Below are 25,891 nucleotides of genomic sequence, written 5' to 3'. Positions count from 1 at the left end.
TTTTTTCATAATGAGATACAACTCACTCGCCGGATTTCGCAGTTATGATAAATAATTAAACATTTTTTTTCGTAAATTAAACGCCATAATGCCACAGAACATATTGTCATTCTTCAACATAAACTTTGAATAATATAAATTACCAATGCCACGTGTTATATCAAAGATATGATATCCGCATATTTTTGTCTTAATATTATACATTTTTTTGTGTTTTTAAAGTATACAATTTGTAAAACCATAGGCTTGGATATATAAATATCTGGTGAAACTATAATTTATGTATAGCGTAAATTATTTCAATATACAACTTTTTTTTTACAAAAAAACTATAAACATTTACATTGTGGAATGAAAATGCCTGTTAATAATGATGTGTACTGTGTACTGTTGTTAATGATTTTATTGTTAAGTAAACATTGTCAGCTTGGAATCAAAGTCTACCAAAACCCATTGAATAGCACGAACATGGAATGGAGAGTTTGTCAGTCAAGCTGTCAAAACCACAAGTTGCGCTCTAACGAGACACGCCCACCAGTATTTGCCACGCCTACTGATGAATATCTAAAGGACGCCCATATTGATGCCGATTAACCAATGAGAGACACGCCTCTTGTCCCGGATCTGTCTCTTTATTCAAACGAACTCTGAAACGTTTAACAATGAAGTTTCTACATGGAATAAAAACTTTTAATCTGAAATTTACTAGAAATACGAGTAGGTAACGTTTATTTCGAGTCAGAGACATAGGACGCCGCCGATTTTATCGAAAAAGTGGATTGTTCGCCTTTGTGGTTTAGCGGACGAAGGTTATGTTTGGAACGAACGTGAGTGAAGACCCCAAGGAATTTACAAAACGTGAGCACCGCGGGATCCAGACTGCTGTGTCCTCGTCAGCTATACATGTTACCCTGAAATGACTTATCATTGAGGAAGATTTGAATGAACTACCAACTACCAATACACATCATCGTGCAGGCCATGCGACACAATTAACTGTGTTTACGAGTTTTCAGTGGTATTGGATTATATGTATGTTGTCATTGGTCGGACTGCGATATTTAGACAATGATTAATCCATTCATGGATGCACCCCATGCTCCCCATCTACCCCCAGGGGCCATGAAGCTGTCACCCCCTCACTCAATCCCCGAGGGTGGGGGAATTCATGGACAGGCTGCTCATCAATTCGGTGCACAATCAAACGGGTACGGACTTTCTCATTCACATGTTGGTAGCTACGCCGCACGCGATTTCCTTCTACGTAGACCGGACATTGGACTGTCCGAATCCGGTACCACTGGACATCCGGGTATGTTTGTTCCGTCCGCTGGAAGTTTCCATTCCACTCATCATCCGGACTCTAGTGCAAACCATGTCCTGTTTCCGAGCCTCCAGGATGCCGCGGCTCATCACAATCCGGGGCACCATCATGTCAACAGTGGCATGCGTTTTGGAGCCACAAACATGTACTCACGTGCGGAACAGTTTAATCACATGACCGGATCACGCGCGGACCATTTTGGAACCACTCAACCCTTCAACGTGAATCCTATGGGAGCCATGAACCACATGGGGCCCCACGGGCCGGGAGCGTTCTTTAGGTACATGAGACCCCAGATCAAACAAGAACATACTTGTATGTGGATAGATCCCGAGGGACCGGACCCTAAAAAACCCTGTAACAAAGTGTTTAGTACTATGCACGAAATTGTTTCACATTTGACAGTAGAACACGTGGGGGCCGAACAAAGCAATCACGTATGCACGTGGGAAAACTGTGCACGTGAGGGAAAGCCATTCAAGGCCAAGTATAAACTAGTAAACCACATCCGTGTGCATACCGGAGAGAAACCCTTTCCCTGTCCGTTTCCGGGATGTGGAAAAGTGTTCGCACGAAGTGAGAACCTCAAGATTCATAAAAGAACGCATACAGGTTAGTAGCAAACACTGTTACAGAGGTCATTCTCAAACGACCGTCAAGGCCTTATGTTTTAAAATGATTAGCAATTAATTTTAGAAGATTATCAATTTTCATAAAGTTGAGTTCAAACAATGCAACATAATAATAATAATGGAATAATAAAAAAAAAAAAAAAAAAAAATATTGTGTGCAGGGTGTCCGAATTTTACATATATATTAAGATAAAATGACCTAGAAGCTCTAACCTACTTTTATCGTGAAGACAAAATCAGTTTTCTCCAGTCTATCTTTAATGGAAAATTGCATTAATTTTGTATTCAATTGATTGATTTTAAGTTACAGACATTGTATATATATATATAGTTATACACATTGAATGCACACTACATATATATATACTATACTAGGGTTATCTTTAAAAGGCCGTTAGCCGATAACAACAATTAAATTAAAGTTTCAATATTTCAAATACACTTATCTTTTCAATAATATGTAATTGTTCGTAACCTATTATTTGACAAGAACTATTTAATGAATAGATAATGTATGTCAATGAATGACTGAATTAGTACTTGTATTTGTTTACTTAACTTTTTAACAAACCACATTTCGATCCCATTGTTGATAATCACGTGATATCAATCTGGTCTATTGGCATACCCCTTTAATATATTTTTTTTACATTATGAATATGATACATTTCTAGAGTAATTCATTTTCGCCATAAGCAATTACAAACTAATGAATAATGATACAACCTTCGATAGAAACTTCACACTTTTATTTGTTTCTTTAACACTTATTGTGTAATGAAATCTGCTAAAGTCCATACATACAATACAAAGAGTAACATAGAATTATCACAATTCATTCGAAAGCCAATCGCTCTTGGCGAAATCTCTCAAACTCTGTCCATTATCCAACTATAAGCGTATTCGAGATAGATTGTCAGTTAATAAAGAGCTGTTCGTTTAATCTTCAATTCAGACAAGCGTTTCTATTGAGGTTTTCACACTTAAGAAAATTAACTCTAGGATCGAACATGGTCGCTTGAGGGTCTATACTTACGGCATCTTCTGTAAGCAATTAAAATAGGTGTTTCTAAATACTTCTTGTGCTTTAGATACCAGCTCTGGAAAGAATTGCTTCAAGTTCTTGATAGAGGGCAGGTGATCCACTCGTTACATTTTACATAACATTTACAAACATGACTTTTAAGTGGCCGCACTTGAAGATGACTCAAGGGAGCCTCTCGTTCAAACAGAGTAATTTGTATATAGATATAGTTTTAAAACAGCACAGTAATAAACGTATACTTAAAACATAAGACTTTTAATATGATACAGGTATCTATAAGGTTTTTTTGAAGAGGGGGTAAGATATTTATTTAAAATTTACGAGATATTGATATCATTGGATTTCTGAAGTTGACATTAAGGGTTTGATGTTAATTTAAAATGATGATATAAAGGAAACAATGCAACAAACAATTCCAAATGAAGACGCTCTAATAATTATCTTGTCCCATTGTTTATCAAGACAGCTACTAAAGAAACTGTTGTTATAGCTGTTTACTTTTATTGTGATATCCATAAATATTTTACAAGTACATTGCAATTACATGTTTATTGTTTATTTTGAATTACATGTATATTGTTTATTTTAAATAAAATGTACATTATGCCAAAAATGTTTAATAACTTCGCATATTACAATAAAACGTTTATTGTACTAGTTTCTATAGAGATAGCCTAACTTCGCTCATTATCATGAAAACGTTTGATTTAATAAAATGCTTATATTGATATTGCAATCAAACATAACAATAAACTTGTTATTTCACAATCGGTACTTTTTTGAAATGGAAGATAACTCATACGATATGCAATGACGAACATGTGTAGCAAAATTGTTTTCTGATTTATGTAATGGTGTGGTTCGTGAGGTCGCGAGTTTTAGCATCTTGAAGGAACATCGGTCATATTTATAGCCATTCTTAGCTTTTATTAGAATAATGTTGATGCCCTTACAATTTTAACTTTACAATACAATACAATACATGTACGATGTACAAAAATGTACGTAATTGTGTATTTTAACTCGTAATAATTCCAGGGTGTTGGTACAGTAACCGACTAACCAATTAGTCGCCCAATTTTCCTCGCGAGGAACTTTAGACATTTTGATTATGTCTTAATTGGACAGGAGATGTCGCGGTCAAGCAAATGATTGACCTTATCTTTATCAACTGGCCAGGCTGCATGACTGACCTCTGTTCTTTACTGTCCACTGCAGTGTAATAATATCATGGACATCAAGATTTCCTCAAAGCTGTATATACTATAAATCTTATATCAAATAAGAATATCATTAATTAAAAGATTTTAGATATAACTTTCCTTAGTGTAAAGTTATACGTGCCATAACCGGGTGAAAATTTTGACATGCTGTTACTTCATTAATCTATTGAAATCCATAAGCATTGGTGGTTTAAGCTGTGAAAACCATTCAAAGACACAGACAAACGTTAATTCTAATCGAGTAGTATACATACGTCATAGATCATGTATTCGTTTTTGATTCTTAATATACATTATGAATTAGCACATAACGTGACCTTTTCTCGCGTTTTTATTGGCTCGGGTACAATGCCACCCCTCGACAACACTATGAGACCATAGTACCCTCAAAAGAAGGCAATAATATATATAGAAATTACTATAATCTATCATATAGTTTCTAATCATCGGAATAAACATGTTTTAAAACTTATGAATTTATCATCTTAAAATCAATTATACCCATGGAAGGTATCAGTAAAGATAGTTATTCATACAAAATTTAATTATTAGCTAATTATAGTTGATGTTTTATCATATTAGACTGACAATAATTAGATATGATGACCTCGTGAAATGACGATTTCTCCTTAATGTCTGAAGTTAACACACACTAAACTATACAACGACCGGGAAACTTTCAACATGATGGACATTAAAGATAATTGAAAACATGTCTCGTTAAAACAAAACTCGAGAACATTTGTTTTACATTCTTGATGATGACTTGCAAATTCATCTGAAAATAATTAGGAAAATTGACGATAATTACCTCCCCTTCTCTCCATCCACCTCTCTGACGTGTGTCCCTAACTCTTTCAATTTCATCTTTAACTCTTTGCTATTCAGTTACTTTCATTTCATTTCATGTGATTTTTCCGATATCACTACACGTGTTTGAACATACACTGTAGCTACTGTTTCATTTGTTCTTTAGCTACTATCATTCCATTGCTCCATTGTCACTATCGTTTTAATTGCGCTTTAGTAACTATATTGTTTAGTTTTTCTTTTGAAGCTCTTGTTCCAAATTTGTTCTTTTGAACTATCGTTTTACTTTATGTTTGGCAACGTTCATACAGCTATCACTTTATTGCGGCATGTAACTATTGTTTAATTTGTTCATTTTTACTATGATTCACTATCCCTTGAAAAAATACCAATTCACGTGTCGATTTCCCACTATTTTAAACGATTTTATATGGAAATCATATTTTTTTTTATCTTTTTATTTTTGTTAAACACGCTCCATCTTCAATGTTGTAATGCGCATTTTCTTTTTTCTTCTGTTTTATCTTATACTCTCTTTTGGAAACAGCAGAAATAGCCTGTCAATATTTCATTATATTTACAAGTTTTATCCGTATGCGGAGCCTCGCCTTCTAAAGCCCAACACCACCCCATCAAATTCCCCGGGATGGACGTATTATAGAAATCCCCCGTTCCCCATTTCAGAAACAAATTAAACTCATCGAACTCCCTTACTAGGAGTTGCCTCATATAGCCCTGACCTTCTCTTATTAATCTGCTGAACTCACATTCCACACCCTCCCCCACCCACCCACGCTGACGTCACACTCCCCCACCCTCGCTTACGTCACTCTCCCCCGAAAACGCTTTAACGACCAACACATCAACATTAAAAAAATCTGATCGGTAAAACAAGATACATTAAAGTCAAACTTGACTAAGATGTACATGTACATGCGTTATGACAATATGACCGACGTATGGAATACATATTAAGAAAACAAGACTCCATCACCTTTTCTGGGGTTTGCTGGATTTTGTTTTCTTGCTAATGTTACATACATTACAGGAAGATGTATGGTATATTGGGTCGGGGAATACATTTAACACTTACGGAAATGAAATCAACCAGTGTTTGTGTGGGTTTTTTTCTTTCTTTTTTGTTCCTAAAACACTTTCGCACGTGCGGAGCAGATGTGTATGTAGCCCATGAAACGTGACTGAAAAATTCAAGGGGAAGTAACTTAACATATACACAGGGTTTTTGATAATGTCCTTTTTTGTCTAATTTCATTTTCGCCTAAATAAAAAAAAATATCAGATTTTTTTTTATTTAAAATTAGCTTTATATTTATATATTTAGCGACTAAGAACAATTTAAGTTAGAGTTTAAGTTATTTTATAATACCATTTATTTCAAAATGTGTTGAGGTTAAACGGTGCAGTGACCATACCACGATATTTCGAATTAATTCGACGTCATTTAATCACTGATTTCTGTGGCGTCATAATGTGTATTATGGAATTAAATTATGTTTTATTTTGACAACTTAATTATTTGTGGTTTAGCTGGCGTATAATCCAGTTGGGTTAGCTTGGTCGTTAGACTGTGAAATGGATTTGTGGTTACCAGAGAATGCAACAAAAAGGACGGAAAAGACTTAGAAATCTGCAGATATTTTTTTATATTTTTCATATGCGTCATATGGTATTTTTAATAGATTCACTTTCTAGATCCTATTATATTAGACATAAATCACCATAACTATCTTGATTTTTATTCAAATCATGCAAGGCATGTAAAGCTAAATATCCCATTTAATTTAGCGTCCCGTCTAATCACAATCGTAAGTGATAAAACTATTTTAGCTGAACGCTTAGAGAACTTAGTTTTTTATCTGCGCAAACAGCATTATCCGCAAGAAGTTATAGATTATGGAGTTGAAAGAGCAAAAAAAGAAGGACCTATTCATTTAAGGAAATCGAATAAAGTGGAATCCAAAAGCAATATAATACCTTTTGTCAGTACTTTTAATCCAAACAACTACAATATTTTTCCAATTGTAAAAGGTTGTGAAGATTACATGAAAAATAGCGACAGAATGAAATTGATTTTATCTAACAAGAAAATAATAAATTGCAAGCGTCAGCCTAAAAACCTTAAACGTATTTTATGTGCGTCAAAATTTGATTCGAAAATGCAAAATACTTCTGTCACTAAATGTATGCAAAAGCGTTGCAAAACATGTGATATTATTATAGAGTGTAAAAATTATACATTCAAAAATGGTTTTAATTTCAAAATTAAAACTAATATGAATTGTACATCCAAAAATGTCATATATGCACTTATTTGTAGCAAATGCTCAGATTTTTATATTGGTCAGACAGGAATGGAATTGAGAAAGAGAGTTACATTACACCGACAACAAACCAAAACAGACCATCTCAGATATTTAACAGTAAACGAACATTGTCATATGTGTGCTAATGATAATTTTTTTATTTTACCAATATATCAAATGTCCAATTCAGATCTTTTAAAAAAGAGAAAATAAAGAAATGTATTTCATTCAACTTATGAAACCTGTGCTAAATTCAGAACGGGACAAAGGAACTTCATATTAGTTTTTATTTCGTCCTCATGTTTTTGTTATTTTCTTCCAGAACCATTCACAATATCTTTATGTACCATGTCATGACGTAATCTTACTATGACGTCATTGTACTATGACGTCATGTTTTACAAATAAAAGAATTCAAACCCCTGAAGACCGGCATGAGCCGAGAAAGCGCTAGGGAGAAAAACTGTTTTTATAGTTGTGTTTTTTTATGTATATGGAAACCATCACATGGACATTGTTCTTTTTTATTTATATATATATATATATTTTTTTTTTTGGGGGGGGGATACAATAATTTTGTCTTATTATGATGCCCACCAGTATGGATTTTGAAATAAGCTATGTTTCTACTATATAATCTTATAATTATGCCAAAACAATGAACATAGTGCTTGGGCATTCTATATTTTATATTTTACAGAGTTATGTCCCCTTCTGGGTAGGACTGATGTATTTGTGAGCGAAACGTTTATGTAATATTTTTTTTTCTGCTACTCAGACTTTCACCTCAAAACTTGTCACATCTTTTAAAGATCGTAGCTTTTTAGAAGAAATTCGAAAGAAACAGCTAGACCATTTATATATTTCTTTTAACTGCTGTTTTTTTTCACTGGATGAATATCGTTTAATGTTAAAGCACCGCTTGAAATAAAGTTTACGAAACATTTGTGGGTATTTCAAATAAATATCACAATCATATATACGCATGATTACCCTAGCTTATTTCAAATCAGTTGATAGATAATGACCTAAATATTTTGTTTGATGTTACAAATATTCACCATAAATCATTATGTGTAGTCAAAAACAGTTGTAAACACTTGAAATCCACCAATTCATAAACTCAACTTGATAAAAATCCTTCAACATCGATAACTCTTGTATGTCAATCGTTTTGAGTCTTGAGGGATCAGAATATGTCTGTATCTGATGACGGCAGTTTAACTAATCGCTGATAAGGGTACAGCAACATGTAAGACAAATGACATTAAAGGGTTATGAAGCATGGCCCACATATCATATTAAGCTTGGAAGGGTCGTTTGTGAAATATAACGTCAAAGATTTATACATTTGTAAATATTTTCAATCGTATGAAAAGTTAGTTTTTAACCAAATATTGTGTTCTGAAAATCACATTTTATATTCTGATTTTTTGATTGGAAACTACATTTAAAACCCCACAATGATCAATGTTTTGAAATGCACTTTGCCGTGTGGGGACTGCTCGTAGGTCGGTGGACTTTCCGAGGGAACCCGGCTTTCATCATCCTTCTTAATTGGGAACGGCACTTTCGAATAAGACTGACTGTTAATATATAAAAAGACACAAGACAATATAAACTAAAATGAAACAGGAAATGACTTCTGTGGTAGGCCCTTCTTGTATACAGGCTAATAGAATGATTCCAGTGTCTTTTTTATAATGACACTGTTTACAGAAATTCGCGGCCATTTTACGTGTGGAAAAAAATGTATATGATTTGAGTATTTCAAAAGTGAAGGTAATATGCGTACAATATCTTTGTATTAATTGAAATTTGTTTTGCCACATTCAAGCCATACAGTATGATTATTAATGATTTTTTATTATTTCATTTGTATGTTGCGAGTAAGGTTGGGGCAGTTGCCTTGTACTGACCGCTGGTCGGTGATTTTTCTCCGGCACTCCGACTTTTCTCAACCAACAAACGTTTCAAGTTCTTAAATGCCCCTGGTTGTTAATAGGACTTTTAACTAATAAAACTAAACTAAAACTATCCCAAAATGATCCATGTTTGTCTATAGGTTTCGATAAGTGGGGAAATAAGTTGGAACACAAAAAAACTGTTTAAACAAGGATTTTTTCATATATAAGAGCGATAACAAGCTCCCCTCGGGGAGCCCCTGAACACGAGAAAACATGTTTACATAAAACAACTTAATGCTCGTCACAAATATATGTTTATAGCTCATCATAAACCAAAACACTTGGTTCGACATGCCCACACCGATCCTATACGTACCCCCACAAACGTCTGTACTTTCTCACGGTTATTAAAACCTTGGCAGAACCTCATTTACACGTTATACATGCATTGACTCCAAGGAGGGGCTGAAGAATCTCAAGGGTGCATGGTAGAATTCGTGTAATACACATTTATATAGCGGCTACCTCTGTATAACGACCACCTGCTATACACGACCATTTGTTTGGGAACTAAACGACCAATTTTGATACCTTAAAGATGCTCCACCGCCGACAGAGCATAAATGATGTTAATCATTTGAACAATAATAGGTGTTTAATCGTGTATATATATGTCTAATTAACACAAAAAATAATATAACAAATTTATTTCGCCTTTGGTGAATGCCAATCAGTACTTCATTTCATATAGGATATAGTGTCATGGAATTTTTTCGGGATGCAATTAATTATTTTTCATATTCCTAACTTGAAGTAAAATTATAAGCTCAAACTTTTCAATGGTGGTAATGGTGTAAAGAAAGTAACTTTTTTAACTGGAGAAAAATACTAAATCGTCTGTTCCTGTTTTTTATAGTAAAAAATACCATTTGTCAGCGGTGGAGCATCTTTAAATTCGAACTGTTTATATAATGATTTTTTTGTTTGTGTCTTTTTGATATTCTTTACAGCGACGTTTAACGGTATATTTTTCGGTTGCTTACGTTTTGTGTTTAGGGGGTAATTGATTTTATTCTGTTTTAACCAAAAACTTGTGATACAATTAACAAGTCAATGAGGCGAGTAAAGGTAACAATTTTCGTTAATTATTTTGATGTAGGCTTCATAATCACTCGGTCAAGCATATAATAATTGAAATATTAATGATTTTTCACATTTGATTTAATACTGTATCATTATTTATGATAACAGAATGAACATATACAGAATAATGAAACATAACAAAATAAATTGCAATCGTGATGAATAGAATATTGGACTCGTGTTTACAAAAGTTACTTTGTTATGGAGAAGAACACAATAGTTTTACTAAATTTTGGGGTCGCAATAAAAAAAATGCGCAAACTACATGTACATATAAAATTATTGAAATTGTAGAAAACGATTTGTCATCAACTTACAATGCTTCATACTATTTATCAAATATTTCACCAGAAAATGTTTGATACATTCCATCATAGATATAAATATATGTAGCACTTGATTTGTTTTATCCCCCGAGAATTCCTGTACATCGTTTCTGTAACGATACTACGATTAGTAGCCGCGAGATTGTACGATTTGTAGCCAACATAAACTTCAAATAGTCCTAAGTTATATGGCCTGTAGATTGACATATGATATTGCAGATAAAATATATTTTTACAGACAAAATGTCAAATGTATTAGGTCTTATCTTTCTATGCCATCTCCCAAATAATCTTACATATCAGATGTGGACCGTTTCTGCGCATGCCCAAACATTTTTTTCTTTATCCAAAATGTATACTTGTGTATATTGTTAGAAATAAATACGCAGTAATCGTTTTGGCCGATTAAAAGAATTTGGCTTGTTTGTTAACTTACGATTGCAGTTCTGATCTTTGTGAAAGATTTATTCGTATTCCATGATTTTTTCTTGATTTTTGTTTTGGTAATTGCAGCAATTAATTCCTTAAACATAAAACAGAGTTATCTACCCTTTCATCTAGATATCGACTCATGTTGATTATGACGTCATTATTTCACGATTAAAAATACACAGTTTTCAATGACGTTTCTTTCACAAACTGCTTTTATCTACCACCCTCAATGGCAATATTCCGAAGTATAGAATGTTTTAAATATTGCAATTAACAAACATATATATTTTGTTAGGTTGACTGGATAGGCCATTTGAATAACATCACTGAAGGTTGACCGGGAGCCGATAGAGGGGGTAGAGGGACAAAATGGAAACAGAGGGTGGGATTTGATCTTGTGGGGCGAGCTGTACTCAAAACCCAGTTTGTTATTACAACGTATTGTCAAATATATGCAAAATTCATGGGAAAAGTACCGCGTCATTTGATTTGTTTTGTATTACATAAGCAATTTTTATACTCGCATAAGCGGCATTAAGCCAAATGAGTTTTGTTACGTTCAAACTTCTGCGATGTAGCAGGTTGCGGGTAGTAGATATAATATATATGGAATTAACCTTTCACATTGTTTATGCAAAGTTTACACGAGAACGTCAAAACGAAACTGGAAAGGCTAATGAAAACCATTCGGCACTGATATGAAATTTCGAACCAAGATACTGGATCTTCGCACTGAATCAATTTAACTGCTAAGTAAATAAACACATTTATCAGAAATTCTTTCTCACTAGTGAAGGGTGTCACTAATAATAAACCCGGGTGCGGAAAGCAGGTTCCGCTTTACACACGGTGCTGATCGCAAGCTCGGAATTTTAGATGGCAATTAACTTGTGCCCATTCAAACACAGTGTTGTTTTTAGTCGAATGACGTCTCGTATATCAGAATTGACATCCTCGATATTCAAGGAGGTACTATCACTGCCATTATTTTCATGGATATTACGATAGTGATATTTAGAAACCACAATAGTGTCCAGGATTCAGAATTGCTTCACTATTGTACGAAATTATCATTATCCCTAAAATGTACTGACTCCGACTAATCTATATCCCTGTTAGTAAGTTTCAGATAAAATCATCGTCGGTGACCCCTGGGACAGCTCGATCTCAAGGCACCGCTCCAATGACGTCACTCTATAAATGTAAACCAATCAACACACATGTAACTCTTTTAAAATGAGAACTCTTCATGTTTTGAGGTAGAATATTTATGACATATCAATACTGTTTATGTACAGCTTCTGTGAAGCGTATATTACCTCCAATCTCATTGGCTAAAAATCGCAAGGGGTTCCTGTCGGGGGCAATCGAAGAAGGTGCTATCCTCAGAAGCATTTGGAAACTCTTCGCAAAATGTATAGGCAAACCCTTCGGGTCCCTCTAATACTATAAAGGCTACTCTTAGATTGAAACCATTTGGACAATGTTAGCAGCGACACCTTGTGGTTAATATAAAATCTACTACCGACAATCCAGTCTAATGATACATGTATGTGGGTCAGTTATTGACATACATAGCCAAGCCATTCTTAAAAATGTAATTAACAGTAATGGACCGAACGTTAAGCGAAATGAAATTCGGAAAATATAGGTCAACTCTTCGGAACCCTTCTGACAACTTTGTACTGAAATGTAACTAAAGTATAAACACATAAAACTCATCATTGATGGTGATGATGTCACGGAGAAAGTGCAAGACGGTCCGAACATCACTTATTTGTTTTTATATGTTTTTAATTTATACTTGTACTTAAATGTTGATTGATAAGATTTGACCCCCGATAATTCCACAATATAAAGGTTTCATACTTTACACGATTTAATGAAGCAGATTCCATTTTTATCTCCTTTTCTATTTAACTATCGGATATGATGGGCGTACTTTTATTAGACGTCGGTTCGTCTTTGTTGTTGTACTTTAAGAGTCCGCTCCACAGGAGTTGAGTCAATATAACAAGTTCCAATAGGTCATCAGCATTATGGAAGGACTAGTTTTGCCTTCGTAGAGCTAAATGAAGATTTGATATTTTGTCTTACATAAATGTGCATTCTATTGTGTAATATATTTACAGCTGTTTCGTAATCTGTTTATATTAGACAGAAAGATGTTTACACAGACAGTGGTATACGGCACTTGTGTTGTTCTTTTTGTCATGTATATCCAATAACTTGTCCTGATCGTAAAACTGCATATTCTCCACATTCACTCCCCCATGCTCTGAACAAAAGCCTGTTGTCCATACTATATTGCCAGTAACCTATCCCCCCATTACATACTCTATTCTACATATACAAATCCTAAAACCCTATTGCCAATAAGTATACAATTGCCTGTTCCCCATTCCTAGTCCCCAAATTCTGTTGTCAATAACCTGTTCCACAAACTCCAACCACCATATTATGTTCGCTCCAACCTCTTTTCTTTGACATATTATGGCCTTCAACGTTTCATATTCTGTTCGTTCCAATCCCATCACCAATATTGTACATTGATTATGTCTTTCAATTCATCGTTGACGTCTTCTTTGGCCACCTCCCTCCCCTCCCTTCTCTGCTCCGCCATCTCCATCTTCCTTCCATCACTTTCCTTCCTCCTCGTTCCTTTCTATTCCATATCTCTTCTTAAGCCCCCCCCCTCTCCCCATCTTCCTTCATTCTCTCTCTCCCCTCCATTCTTTTTTTCTTCTTTGTTATCCACCCTCAGTCTCTTTCACCTCCTCTTTCACATCCCCACCTCCCCTCTCTGTCTCCCCCATTCTTTTTTTTCAGTCCTTGTTCATCGTCTCAGTCTTCCCACTTCCTCTTTCCATCCCTCACCTCCCCTCTCTGTCTCCCGTCCATCCCCTTCCCTCCCCCATCCATCCCTTCCCTCTCAGTCTCCCGTCCATCCCCTTCCCCCACCCTTACCCTCCCTCCACCCTCCCTTACCCTTCGCCTCCCCTCTCTGTCTCCCCCGTCCATCCCCTTCCCTTCCTCCATCCCTCCATCCCTTCCCTCACCCCTCCTCTCCCTCTCTGTCTCCCGTCCATCCCCTTCCCCACCGTCACCCTCCCTCACCCCTCCCCTCCCCTCTCTATTTCCTGTCTATCCCCTTCCCCACCCCTCCCTCACCCCGATCCCCTCCCCTTTCTGTCTCCGACCCATCCCCTCCCCTCTCTTATTTCGGTCAGGCAGTACTGGTAGTATATATGATACGGAATGATAGAGAGATAGTATCAGTTGCTCCGGCGGAGGAGACACGGAGATAAGTTAAGACAGGCTGACTGTCTAAACATTGAAAGCTTTCTTATCAGCCATAATTATACAGCGAGACACTAATTAGCCATCTCTAATGCGGCAGGATGGTAAAGTACACACGGGAGCACAAACTCATCAATTTATCAACCATGTACAGGTGCATTAAGCATATACTTTTGTAATATGTTCATTTTAAAATCATAATCTACATTTTCTAAATATTTTTGTCCTGATTAAATGTTCATCATAATTATTTTGGTCCGAAATATTATAATCCAGCAGATTTCGTTTTCAAAGATTCAATTTATTTACTGTTATACATTAAGTATTGACATTGTAGTTATAGGAATTTCTATCATTTCGGCGGATAAGTAAATGCATATATGACAAGATTAACTTGTAAAATACGAAATCTGATTGAATCGCTTATTTCTTGCAACTTAACTGATATTTTGACTACTAGGGAATAGACCCCTGTTCCGAATAAATAGTTTTTCTAATTAGTTGTTATATATCCGGGAAAAGGTTGACCGGCGGACGATTTGTATTTGTAAACACCACTTTGAATATGTCATTGTTCTGACAATAAGTGGATGTTACTGTCTTCTTCACAAACTAACCATGCTCTTAGTATCTAAGTGATACTGGATGTGTCAGTTAAGGGCCGTGAATGACACTTGATTGGGAAATGTAATCTTGTTGATGCTCCAAATGACTGCCTTACATGCCAAGCAGACGATTGTTTCAACACTTCTGACCACTTAGAGATGTTGTTCACAAATCTGCACGGTTTTGCCTCGTTGATTGGGAACCATTGAGGTTTTGGGTGAATATCGATAGATTTATTATATTGATTATATCACATCAACTGAGAACTCGTATAATGTATTAATTGATAAGGAAATCCTATTTTTAATAACAAAAATGCAAAATCAAAACCTTTTCGCCAATTTATTGGATTTGATTATTCCATTACGATATATCCTATAAATTAAGTTTAACAATATCCCTAAGGGAGCCCCAATAAGACGCTGTCAGCTTCTGCAAACAAATTAATTGTTCGATTGGCTCCGAGGACTCTCGTATATCATCGCGAGAGTTACGTGCAAGCAACTACGAGAACTCATTGTAATTGTAGATCCGGTTGCTTATAGAAAATGCAGTGATGATAACCCGATGTGTAAAGTTTATAATAAATATGTAAACACATACTGAATAATTCGAGGTATGTTACTGTCAAACAACGGTATGTATGCCCATTACATATATCAATAACAGCAGCATACCCCGTACCTCCTCAAACAAATTGTAAAATAAAAAAGAGGTTTTAATTCAATGTATTTTGTCATTATTTCTTAACATAAGCATTAAATAATGAATTTCATGAATGAATTGCAATAATACGTCTACTTTTGATTCCACAATAATACTGTTCTGAATAACTAGATCGAAGTAGATAATGCAATATTTTATTTTATTCTCAATATTCCATCTGTTGCCACTGCTGTGTATATATAATGTCAGTGATAGTAACCCCTGGAAAATCGAGGACTTTTAAAAGGACAACCTATGAAGGAGCACAAACGATACTTCTATTGTACTTACAACTGACGGATAATAACAGAAAACGACCGAATTGCATTTTATTATTTTGTACTGAATTGACAATATATATAATGAATAGTGGATTCTCTCGAATTAATTCCGGAAGCTGGATTATCTCGATTGATATGATTCATAGCTTTAGAAATGATACGACAACGTCTTCATGTAGAGAATGAAAATCAATTGGTAATTATCGGCTATAACATCTCACTTTCATGTCAAATACATAATCTGTGACAATCGATTGGGGTTTGTGCAATTGAATCAAGTTGACCATAATTTCTCCAGGGTTTAACCAGAAATCGAAGTATATATAATTAATCAATTATCATAACTTAATCGTTTATTTATTATTTAGCCTTCAATACTATAATTGTTTAGTTTCTTTTAAAAGCGACACACGATCCGAGGATTATCTATAATTACTAACTATTTTAAATATGTTCTAAATTACATGTGATCTGGATTTCGCGTGACCGTCAATTTAATCGCCCGGTCTTATAATTAGATATGTTCAGGAAAATTCCGCCTGATTGATATGTATAATTATGTTATTTGAATGTTTCTGAGCTTGGATATTTCGTGACTCAACGATTTTTCAATATCACATTTCATAAGAAAGCGATCTAATTTGTTCGGTGGAATTATTCATGTTTGTAGCAAAATAAAGATAAGTAAATTTTATATCTTTAAATATCTCATTGCATAACAAAGTATAAACAAAAGATATATTCTCACTCGGAATAGCTCACTCTTGTTATTAACTTAATGAATCTCATTTTCTATTGTCAAGTACAATCTTAATATCAGCAGGGTATTCATTTCTGAATATAATCCTAGCCTTGAAAGCTATTAGATTTTGAGATTTGATTTAGGCTTCTAAAGCACAAATTCGCAGGTATCTTATATAATGTCTAGACAATATCAAAACAATGACTGAATTTAACAACATGCATCTTTAATCTCGACAATGATTTTATCATCTACATACGATGGATATTCATCACTTGCACAATTATCTGTATAATTAATGTCTTCTTAAATTACTTCCAACTTAATTAAGTCCATTTTTTTTTATTTTACTTTTAAAATGTTTTGATTTTATCTCTTTCACAGGCGAAAAACCATTTGTATGTGAATATGAAGGCTGTGACCGGAGATTTGCGAACAGTTCCGACCGGAAGAAGCACAGTCACGTGCACACTAGTGATAAACCGTACAACTGCCGGATCAAAGGTTGTGAAAAAAGCTATACTCACCCAAGTTCTCTTCGAAAACACATGAAAGTTCATGAAAATTGTTTGGAGTTTGAAGAAAAACTATCTGACGATGAAAAATGTAGAACAGATATTCAAGAAATATCGCCTTTATCAAAATCTTCATCCCAAAACTCAGCATCACCCGGAAGTAGAAATCAATTCACAACAACATCTTCAAAATGTACTTCCGGGGTGACGTCAAACGTCACTTCCGGTTTGCCTCATTCCCATCCTCCGCCCAATTTTAGTGAATGGTATGTGCGTCAAGGGTCGACAGGAATTGGAAATCTTAGTTCACCTCATTTGTCCGAACAACAAACTTTTAACGCCATTGGGCACGTACACAGTTTACAACCTCCGCCCATTGTCCAGTATTCATGAGGACTGTTGTTCAAGTGGTAATTCGGTCATTAGGTAATGCAGCTATCTGTCTATCCAGTTAAAAAATGTTGATTTCATGTCATAAGTTAAACCGAAAAAAATTATTATGTTCTCAAAATACCTTTTTTATTTTTTTTTTTCTGACAAACAAAGGGGTATTGAATATTACCAGCCAAAAACGCACTCGAAAGATTCACACAGTGTTCCTTCCATAAGTTCCGATAAGTTCGCAATGGCGGATAACTCCGCCCATGTTTTCTTTAAAAATGTGCCATTAACAATCAGATTGTCTCTACATTTTGATTCACATTTTCATATTGTGAATTCATGCTTTCAAATCATTTAACTGATTTCATTAAACGTTCTCAGGGATAACAGATTGGTATTTATATATTTTTTAAATATCTATTAAACATTGACTAATCATTGCAATGTATGAATGCTATATATGGCGCCTGTAGAACGCCATTCATAAATTTTCTCTTTGTTTCATCGATCGCCACAGAAATGATATCATTGCCAGTCACACATTGATTTATTATACATTTATAAATGTGTTATATATTTTATTAAAATTGTTATCAAAAAATTAAAATTATATTTTGTTCTTTTTCAACTTGATGTTCTATCAATATTTCAACTTTATGATAATCCAGGTGTAACATACACACCATACCGCGTGGCGTGATTACCATGATGCGGCAGGTGAGGAAATGATAAATTGATATCAAGGTCGAGATTTTAATACAAAGCCTTCTGTTGTGACCAAAAAACACAAATGTATTTATATAACGAATGCACCTTGTTATCGCCACTTGAATAAATTTGAAGTAGTATGTGTCAAAAACAAAACAACGCACGTGAGAAATCAGAATATAGCGGTAGACAAGGTATGGCTATCTTCCTAGAGAGGAGAGCTCAGTCTTTTCCATTGCGGTCATTTTCTGAAAACGAAATTATCATTTATTTCAACAACGTGTAGGTATAGCTATAGTATATTGTACACCAATTTTCTTTCGCTGCTATTGAATTTCGCGATTTTCATCGTAAAGCATATTCCCACAGATTAAGTTTCGCGGATTTGACATTAAATTGAAATGTATTTTCTAAGTATAATTGTGGGTTGATATCAATTCTTAAAGATTTTTGTTTTGCGAAATTAAATTAGAAGGTATATAAAATTGGTGTTTTAAGTAAATTGAGTGATTCATGATGACAGATCATGGTTGATGAACAATGAATATTTGACTCAAGATTACCCGCAATATTTAGACTCATTTCAAAGAAAAAATGGTGATATTTTGAGGCAATGTTTTCAGTATGAATTGAACGTCAATTTAAGGAAACTAATTTGTTTTTACTCTTAACTAGTGAACTCCTGGTTCACAATGGATAATGAACCATGCTTTCTACTATCTTAATAAGATAACGAAATCTTTAAAACAATACTTGTTTCTAAATATTATAAATTGTAATTAGTTTTTTTTTTAATTTATTTTTGGAGAAATTACTGGTGCCTTGCTGACAGAGGCTTCAGAAATACATAAAGATGAAAAACTGATAAAGCACAAATATGATCTTACCTACTGCAAGAACATATCTTGAAAGGTACCTCAATTTAGACAATTAAATCCCAAAAAGGACTTTTTGTAAGCTATTAGAGACTAACACCCTACCAATAATGAAACTCAAAGGCAATAATGTAATAGTTTATTATTATTCTGTGTTATAAAAATATTTAGATTATTTTTTCTTAAAACGATAAATGTGGGATGATTATGCATTTTATAGAGCTGTAAAAAGATGTGGAATATTAATGTTAACAAACTGAAGCATATCTCCAAACAACCCAGTTTGATAACGTTCAAAATATGGAAATATAGTTTTACACGAAATAAACCCTAATACAAAAACCGAGCAAAAAATGAACGTAATCGTTCATCAATTTGTTATATATCATATTTCAGTAGTGAAATGTATTCAGTTGTACCTTACAACAGTTTCAATAAATACAAGAAGACAACATGAACGCACCGCAGTCTCCCAAAATCTCAACGCAAGCAGCACTTGTTAGAGAAAGACGGAGACCAACACTCAATGTCCTTATTTAATACCTGCAAGGCGAAACCAATGGATGAAATTTACGAAAGTATCACCAAAAATCTAGATAGCAATTGTTTAACAAAATCAATATATCAATAATGTTCTATTAGTTCATCTTTCATTAAATTATATATCTTTGCAAGAATCATAATTAGTTATATTAAAGATATTGAAGTCTAAAACATTATACAGTTTTATTTTTGCTTAACATCTAATAGTGTAATTTGTCTAAACGGGATGTCTCTTTGACCAGCAAATTTGGCTAGTATATCAAGGTTTCTGGATTACACGGGATTTACGATATTTTGTAATAACTATAAAATGCCATGTAAGAATACAGGACACATTGGGATCCGGACTGGACAAGTTAGACTCTATAGTCGGAAAGGGACAGATTTATATCAGGAGTGAAGGGAGTACGCAGAGAAAAACTACCGACTATGGTCAGAAGAAAGCAATGGTTCTGTTTGGGTTTATAACCACCCACATCCAAGAGTAAGTGTGTATATTATTCAGGCATTTGATAAACTCTACATGGCGGAATGTGTGTCTGCACCTTGTAATACAATGTCTGAAAGAGAAACTATCGAAACACGAAAAACCTATTTACTGTCATGTCATTTGATTTTTTATCCAATCAGAACAGCTGTTACATTCGACAAGGACACCATATACTCATAGTTTATGCTAGCTTACAAAAGCAATCGGGCAAGTTCCAGATTTGTGAATCTAATGTAAAGCTACATCATCTTCATACTTTTAGAAAGAGTGTCAAATATGTTTGCTCTCTTGACACGAGTATGTCAAATAAACCGAATCATTATCGGGTATTTACATGTAATAGACTCCATTGTGCTACAGAAAAGCTTGCAATTTGGAATATATTACATTTGAGTAGGCAACAATTAATATCACAAAGAACTAGAGCAAGTTAGATTACATTTCAATATTATCTACACAAAAATGACGTTATCGACTTACAAAGACGTTTGGAAACATCTGGCAGCATGACATGAAATTTCTTATCAAATTAAACGAAGCATTCTACTTTCTATTCCAATCGGAGCAAAGTATTTATATATGTGAGTTCTGCCATTGTCAGTTCTGTGTTTAAACCCTGATCCTTATGAAGTTGCAACATTTTTATTTTCAATTTTTGTCTTAAATAATATTTAGAGTAAACGAATTATTTTTCTTTTTAGTATTTTTCCCTGACGATTTGATTTCGAGATTTAGACTACTGTGTGTCTTTTTGATATCATATAACTGCCATTATATTGCGCAATTATTTTGTTTATTGCAAAACAAAATGTGAAATTAATATTTTCCTGACTTGGAATCGCCATCGTACTACGCGAGATAAAATTGCACACGAAAAGTAGTTGCTATTGACTGTCTGTAATGTTACTTTACGGAAATAAAATATACCATGGCAAATTATTTCTTTCAAATCAAAGTTTGTTTATTTTAAAAGCTGTGCCTCTCTTTTCGCGATTAATTTTTTTTGTTTCAAAGCTTTGTAATTGATAACGATTTTTTTCTTAAATTTAATCAATACATATTTTTGATATCTTTTTTTCTCATTCGCCTTTATATTTCTACCTACTGTAAAACGACTTTCGTTCGTGGCTTCTTTCGCAATGTCCACGTCAAAACAAGTTTGCGATGATTAACATTCGCAGATTAAAAACTAAATGGACATTCTTATCAATACGCGCGATGAAGATATTAATTCGCGGAGAAATTAAAGCTTTCGCGAATTGACTTTGATCGTGAATATCGGGAAAGTAAATCACGCGCGAAATCTGCCGTTTCCTTGACACCATCATGTATATTTTTTGGTATATTAACACTGTAATGGTTGTGATGGCGTTTCTTAACTAAATTGTTTATGCACTTGAAGGACTAAAACGTCGAAAGAAACGGAAAGAAGGTGAACCTACGTAGAAAGTAATATGATTTTGCTCCGCCAATTTCATTTGCACTGACCTTTACTGTAAAACAACCCATTTCTGCGTGCGACATGTTTTGCGTATGTCGCGGCTGAAAAGGAATCGCGCAAATGTTTCAAGCACAGGTAAAGTAGAACCATATAGGTCGATATCGCAAAATTAGGTCATCGTATATAAGTCGTTAGGGAGAAAAACGCCAGGTCAAATTGTGCTTCTGGATACAAAATGTGGCAATTTGGTGCTGTAGACACAGCCACCTATCAATTTGTCCCTCTCAAAGGTACACACACATTTACAGTGTATGTTGTTAAAATCATAGAGCTTACAAAATGATATATCAGTCCTACCACAAAATACTATTCCAGCAGGATCGAGAAAGAGTTTCCTTGGTTTTGACGTATCGAACAAAATGAATGAAATTTCATATGAAGGTTAGATCTTAAAAGAATGAATTATATAGTTAAATCCACTAAATCAAGACAATATTTTAAAGTTAAATCATTTATTTTAATTTTACGTTAAAGAAAAGGTACAAAACGTCAATTTGCTATCGATCAATACTTCATAGTTTTCATATTTAACGAGAATTATACGTAATTTTACCTAACTGATTGAAACAGAGAGAGACTCATAAATTGTACAGGGACATATAACATAAAGATTTTTCGTATTTCCGAATGTGAATATTTCTGATGACATTTGATACCTATCACATTGAAATCTTGACACTTCCTCTCAGCAAATTAAATTAAATATCATATCTATATGTTTAAAATACATATCGCGCCGGGAATGGTGGCACTTTGAAGTTTAATTTAACAATCGGTGAGAGATCTTACGACCCTGTCTTAACCCTTGTGTAGGTTTTCGCTGGGTTTCGGGATATTTTTGGATTAACTTCACAGAGTCCTTCCGTGCTTTATCGTTCATATTTAGCGAGCCAATTTCGACTGGGTATGTTTTGCTAGTCCACCGGGTATTACTGCTGCCCAGGGGCGCTCTGATAAGCTTTTCGATCCCAGCTGGGTGCGAGGGAGCTCTTCATCGTGGAGGTTAATAATCACGAGGGTGTCGGTTTCACGCCAGATGATGGATGGGGTGTCAATTTCGTAAGTTCGATTTTTTCTTTTTATTCCATACAGGTGGAGCGGATTACAATTCCATTAAATTAAGATACCGGTATATCAGTTTTGTATTTTTGTTATTATAAATGTTGAATGAACAGTTATCGATACTCTTTCACCATGGGAAAATGAACGGTATACAATGTAGCTTGACTACAAACATACGTGTTCTAACTTTAAAAAAATATGTTTTTGAAGGATATGCATTAAAACATTTACTTCCGCTACAATAAATTTCCCTGTTTTTCTGAAATGAGTCAGAATTTAGAATAAACATTTTAAGTGGTTTTTTTTGTATATTCCATATACTTATCATCAAATTATTTTGATGGAAACAGAGTCTTTTTTGGGTTTGTTTTCAAACCTAAAGTGGTTTCATGAGAAATGTACACAATATCAAAATTTCATACGTATTATACATTTAAAAAGGATTTTTATCTTACATTAGAATATTAACGAAATCGGGTTATTTCCCTACCGAGTGACGATCTTTGGGGAAAAAAAACCGAACAAATTATGTAGAAGTGTACCTCCCCCACATCTATAAATAGGCACACGTGCTTAACATGTACACATGGCATATTTTCTTTTATGAAACTATTTTCTTATGTACAACGACAGTTTTGCATTATTTTCATGATTAAAATATGAGAACATCTGACACTGAAATGATTTTGGATTTTGATGGATCTCGGCTATTAAGGACAAAATGGTACATCTGGGGATTTTTCTGAAAAGACTGGTTAGCTTTGAATGCATTGTCAAATGTATATCATCCCTTAAATAATACCTTATTTTATTTCTTTGAGATTTTATTTTAGTAATTATAGTAATTAATAATGGGTTTTTTCCTTTCTTTTTTGAAAATAGTCAGAATGATAAAAACGTATTACGTTCTAAAATAACTATATAATAAAAAGATATAAAATTGTTTTTGAAGCTAACAATACATAGTTGAACATGCTTGTGTCCATGAAGCCCATTACAGGACATATTAACAAGTACTTACGAGTCATAAATAACGACGTCAAAAACTAAGACATCTAAATTGCGCATTTTTCCTGGCAATGAGAGACCCATTCGTTCACACTAACGTAATCTCGCCAGATGTTAACAATTACATGACGTCATCAATGTAGAAACTTACGTATTAACGTGTACATTAAATTACACGTGCCAATATTTGAAATACTGAAGACTTACTCTGGAATTTGAAAGAACATTCTGAGTTGTTGCACTGACAATATGACTTTTGAGCTTAGCATAAAACTGCTTCGATATCCATAAGATAAATTAAAATGCCATTTTGCTGTTATGATTTTTAGTGTTAAAAAAAAGTAGCGTAGTTTTATAACAAAATTAAAACCTAATTTATGGTTGGTTGTAGCCAGTCAGAAGGGGTCCTCAAGGTTAAAAAGAAACGCATACTTGGTAAACATAAATGTACTTCATTTTCAGATCTTAAAAAAAAATTAAAAACTATGAAACAAGCTTTCCAGTATACAATTAACAGAAAAAGAGTCACCGGAAGCTATGAAACAACTTTCCAATATACAACCAACAGAAAAAGAGTCACCAGAAACTATTAAACAACTCTTCAAGTCAAATGAATACCACAAGAAAAGTGATAGACGGTTTCAATCCGACAAACAAAAGAAGAGTTGAACACATATTTTCAAAATACATTAAAGACACAGCAACTACCTAGAGATATTGCTGAATCGCTATGTGGACTTGATAATAAACAAAAACAACAAAGGGTTATCTACATAAAACAAAAATATGATTTGAACAAATATAAATCAAACAAGTATAAAATAAGCAACATAAGTAATAATATAAAAACGTAATAATGGCAAGGATATAAACAAATCCAGGCGTTTCAGAAGAATAAGCGTTGCATCATCGACATCAGCGATACAGATATAAATTATATATATCATAAAATTACTACAATCTCAATGAAGATTAGCTGAACAGCAATGGAATCTCAAGGCATAACAAAACTAGACATCTTTTGTTTATATTGCAGTATATCATTTTCGGCGTAGGGGGGTTAACATATCCCTAACCTCGCATCAACAATGATATCGAGATGGCTACCCATAGGTGTGTGATAGTTTCGAAGAGACCGGACAAGCACCGGCTGTGAAAATCAGCGAAGTAAGATAGATAATTCAATTATTCATTTGATTAATAGGTCATCTTTTTCATGAATTAGTTTCTATATAAAGACAAGTAATTACAATTAGGTATAAGGCACTTGCATTTTTCTCTTCTTGGTTCGACGTCGTATTGTTTTCAATTGAGTGTAATATTCCGCTGTCATAAAAAAGAAATATGTCTCAATACATGAGTAAAAAAGAACCATACATGTATATACATGTAACAATCGATGTTGAACAATAACCAAAAAGAATACATTCGTTAATTGAAGCATGTTTATAGCCATACGAATACATATAAACGGTAATAAGATGGATAAAATTAAATATGTGAAATTATACAATTGTTTGATAATTACATAAAACGGGTATATTACGTAATAAACCAAACATTTTTAGGATAGAATGATTGATAAGATGAACTCAAAGTATGACGAAATCGTTACAAGATACCCGCTATGTCGAGATGGAGTTACGAAAATATCGGCAGAATGTTTTGTTTATCTAGAGTTAATCGGGTCAATACTGTATATATTTAACGAGACTAGTCTGAAACGAGAACAAATTGGCGGTCAAATTTATCACGTGATATTACCATGCAGATCAGGGAGAAGAAAAACGCCGAAACGCCACCCCCACAAAAATAACCGACTGTGCAAAAATGTAAAATCCCATTATACCTAAAATACTGAATGGGTAAATACGTGAATCACTCTAGTAGTATTTTACATGTAGCACGATTGGAAATTACTAATTGAACTGAATTTTAATTTCTCTCTAAGAGAAGATGCAAGTTTAACAATAAATCTCGGATTTCACCTTATCTATCAAACTGACAC

The 25,891-nt window shown here is 34.0% G+C and overlaps 1 protein-coding gene across 1 annotated transcript; it reads left to right on the top strand.

Moving 5' to 3' along the window:
- The first annotated feature begins 563 nt into the window (after nucleotides 1-563).
- On the top strand, nucleotides 564-18,291 carry LOC138307766 (zinc finger protein ZIC 4-like). The gene is made up of 2 exons (XM_069248637.1): nucleotides 564-1,936; nucleotides 17,185-18,291. The coding sequence occupies exons 1-2, from the start codon at nucleotides 1,069-1,071 to the stop codon at nucleotides 17,706-17,708; spliced, it is 1,392 nt and encodes a 463-aa protein (XP_069104738.1). The 5' UTR covers nucleotides 564-1,068; the 3' UTR covers nucleotides 17,709-18,291.
- The last annotated feature ends 7,600 nt before the right edge of the window (nucleotides 18,292-25,891 follow it).

This window comes from Argopecten irradians, chromosome 14 (assembly GCF_041381155.1).
Source record: "Argopecten irradians isolate NY chromosome 14, Ai_NY, whole genome shotgun sequence".
Classification (NCBI taxonomy): Eukaryota; Metazoa; Mollusca; class Bivalvia; order Pectinida; family Pectinidae; genus Argopecten; species Argopecten irradians.
This window is presented reverse-complemented; position numbering and strand designations above follow the sequence as displayed.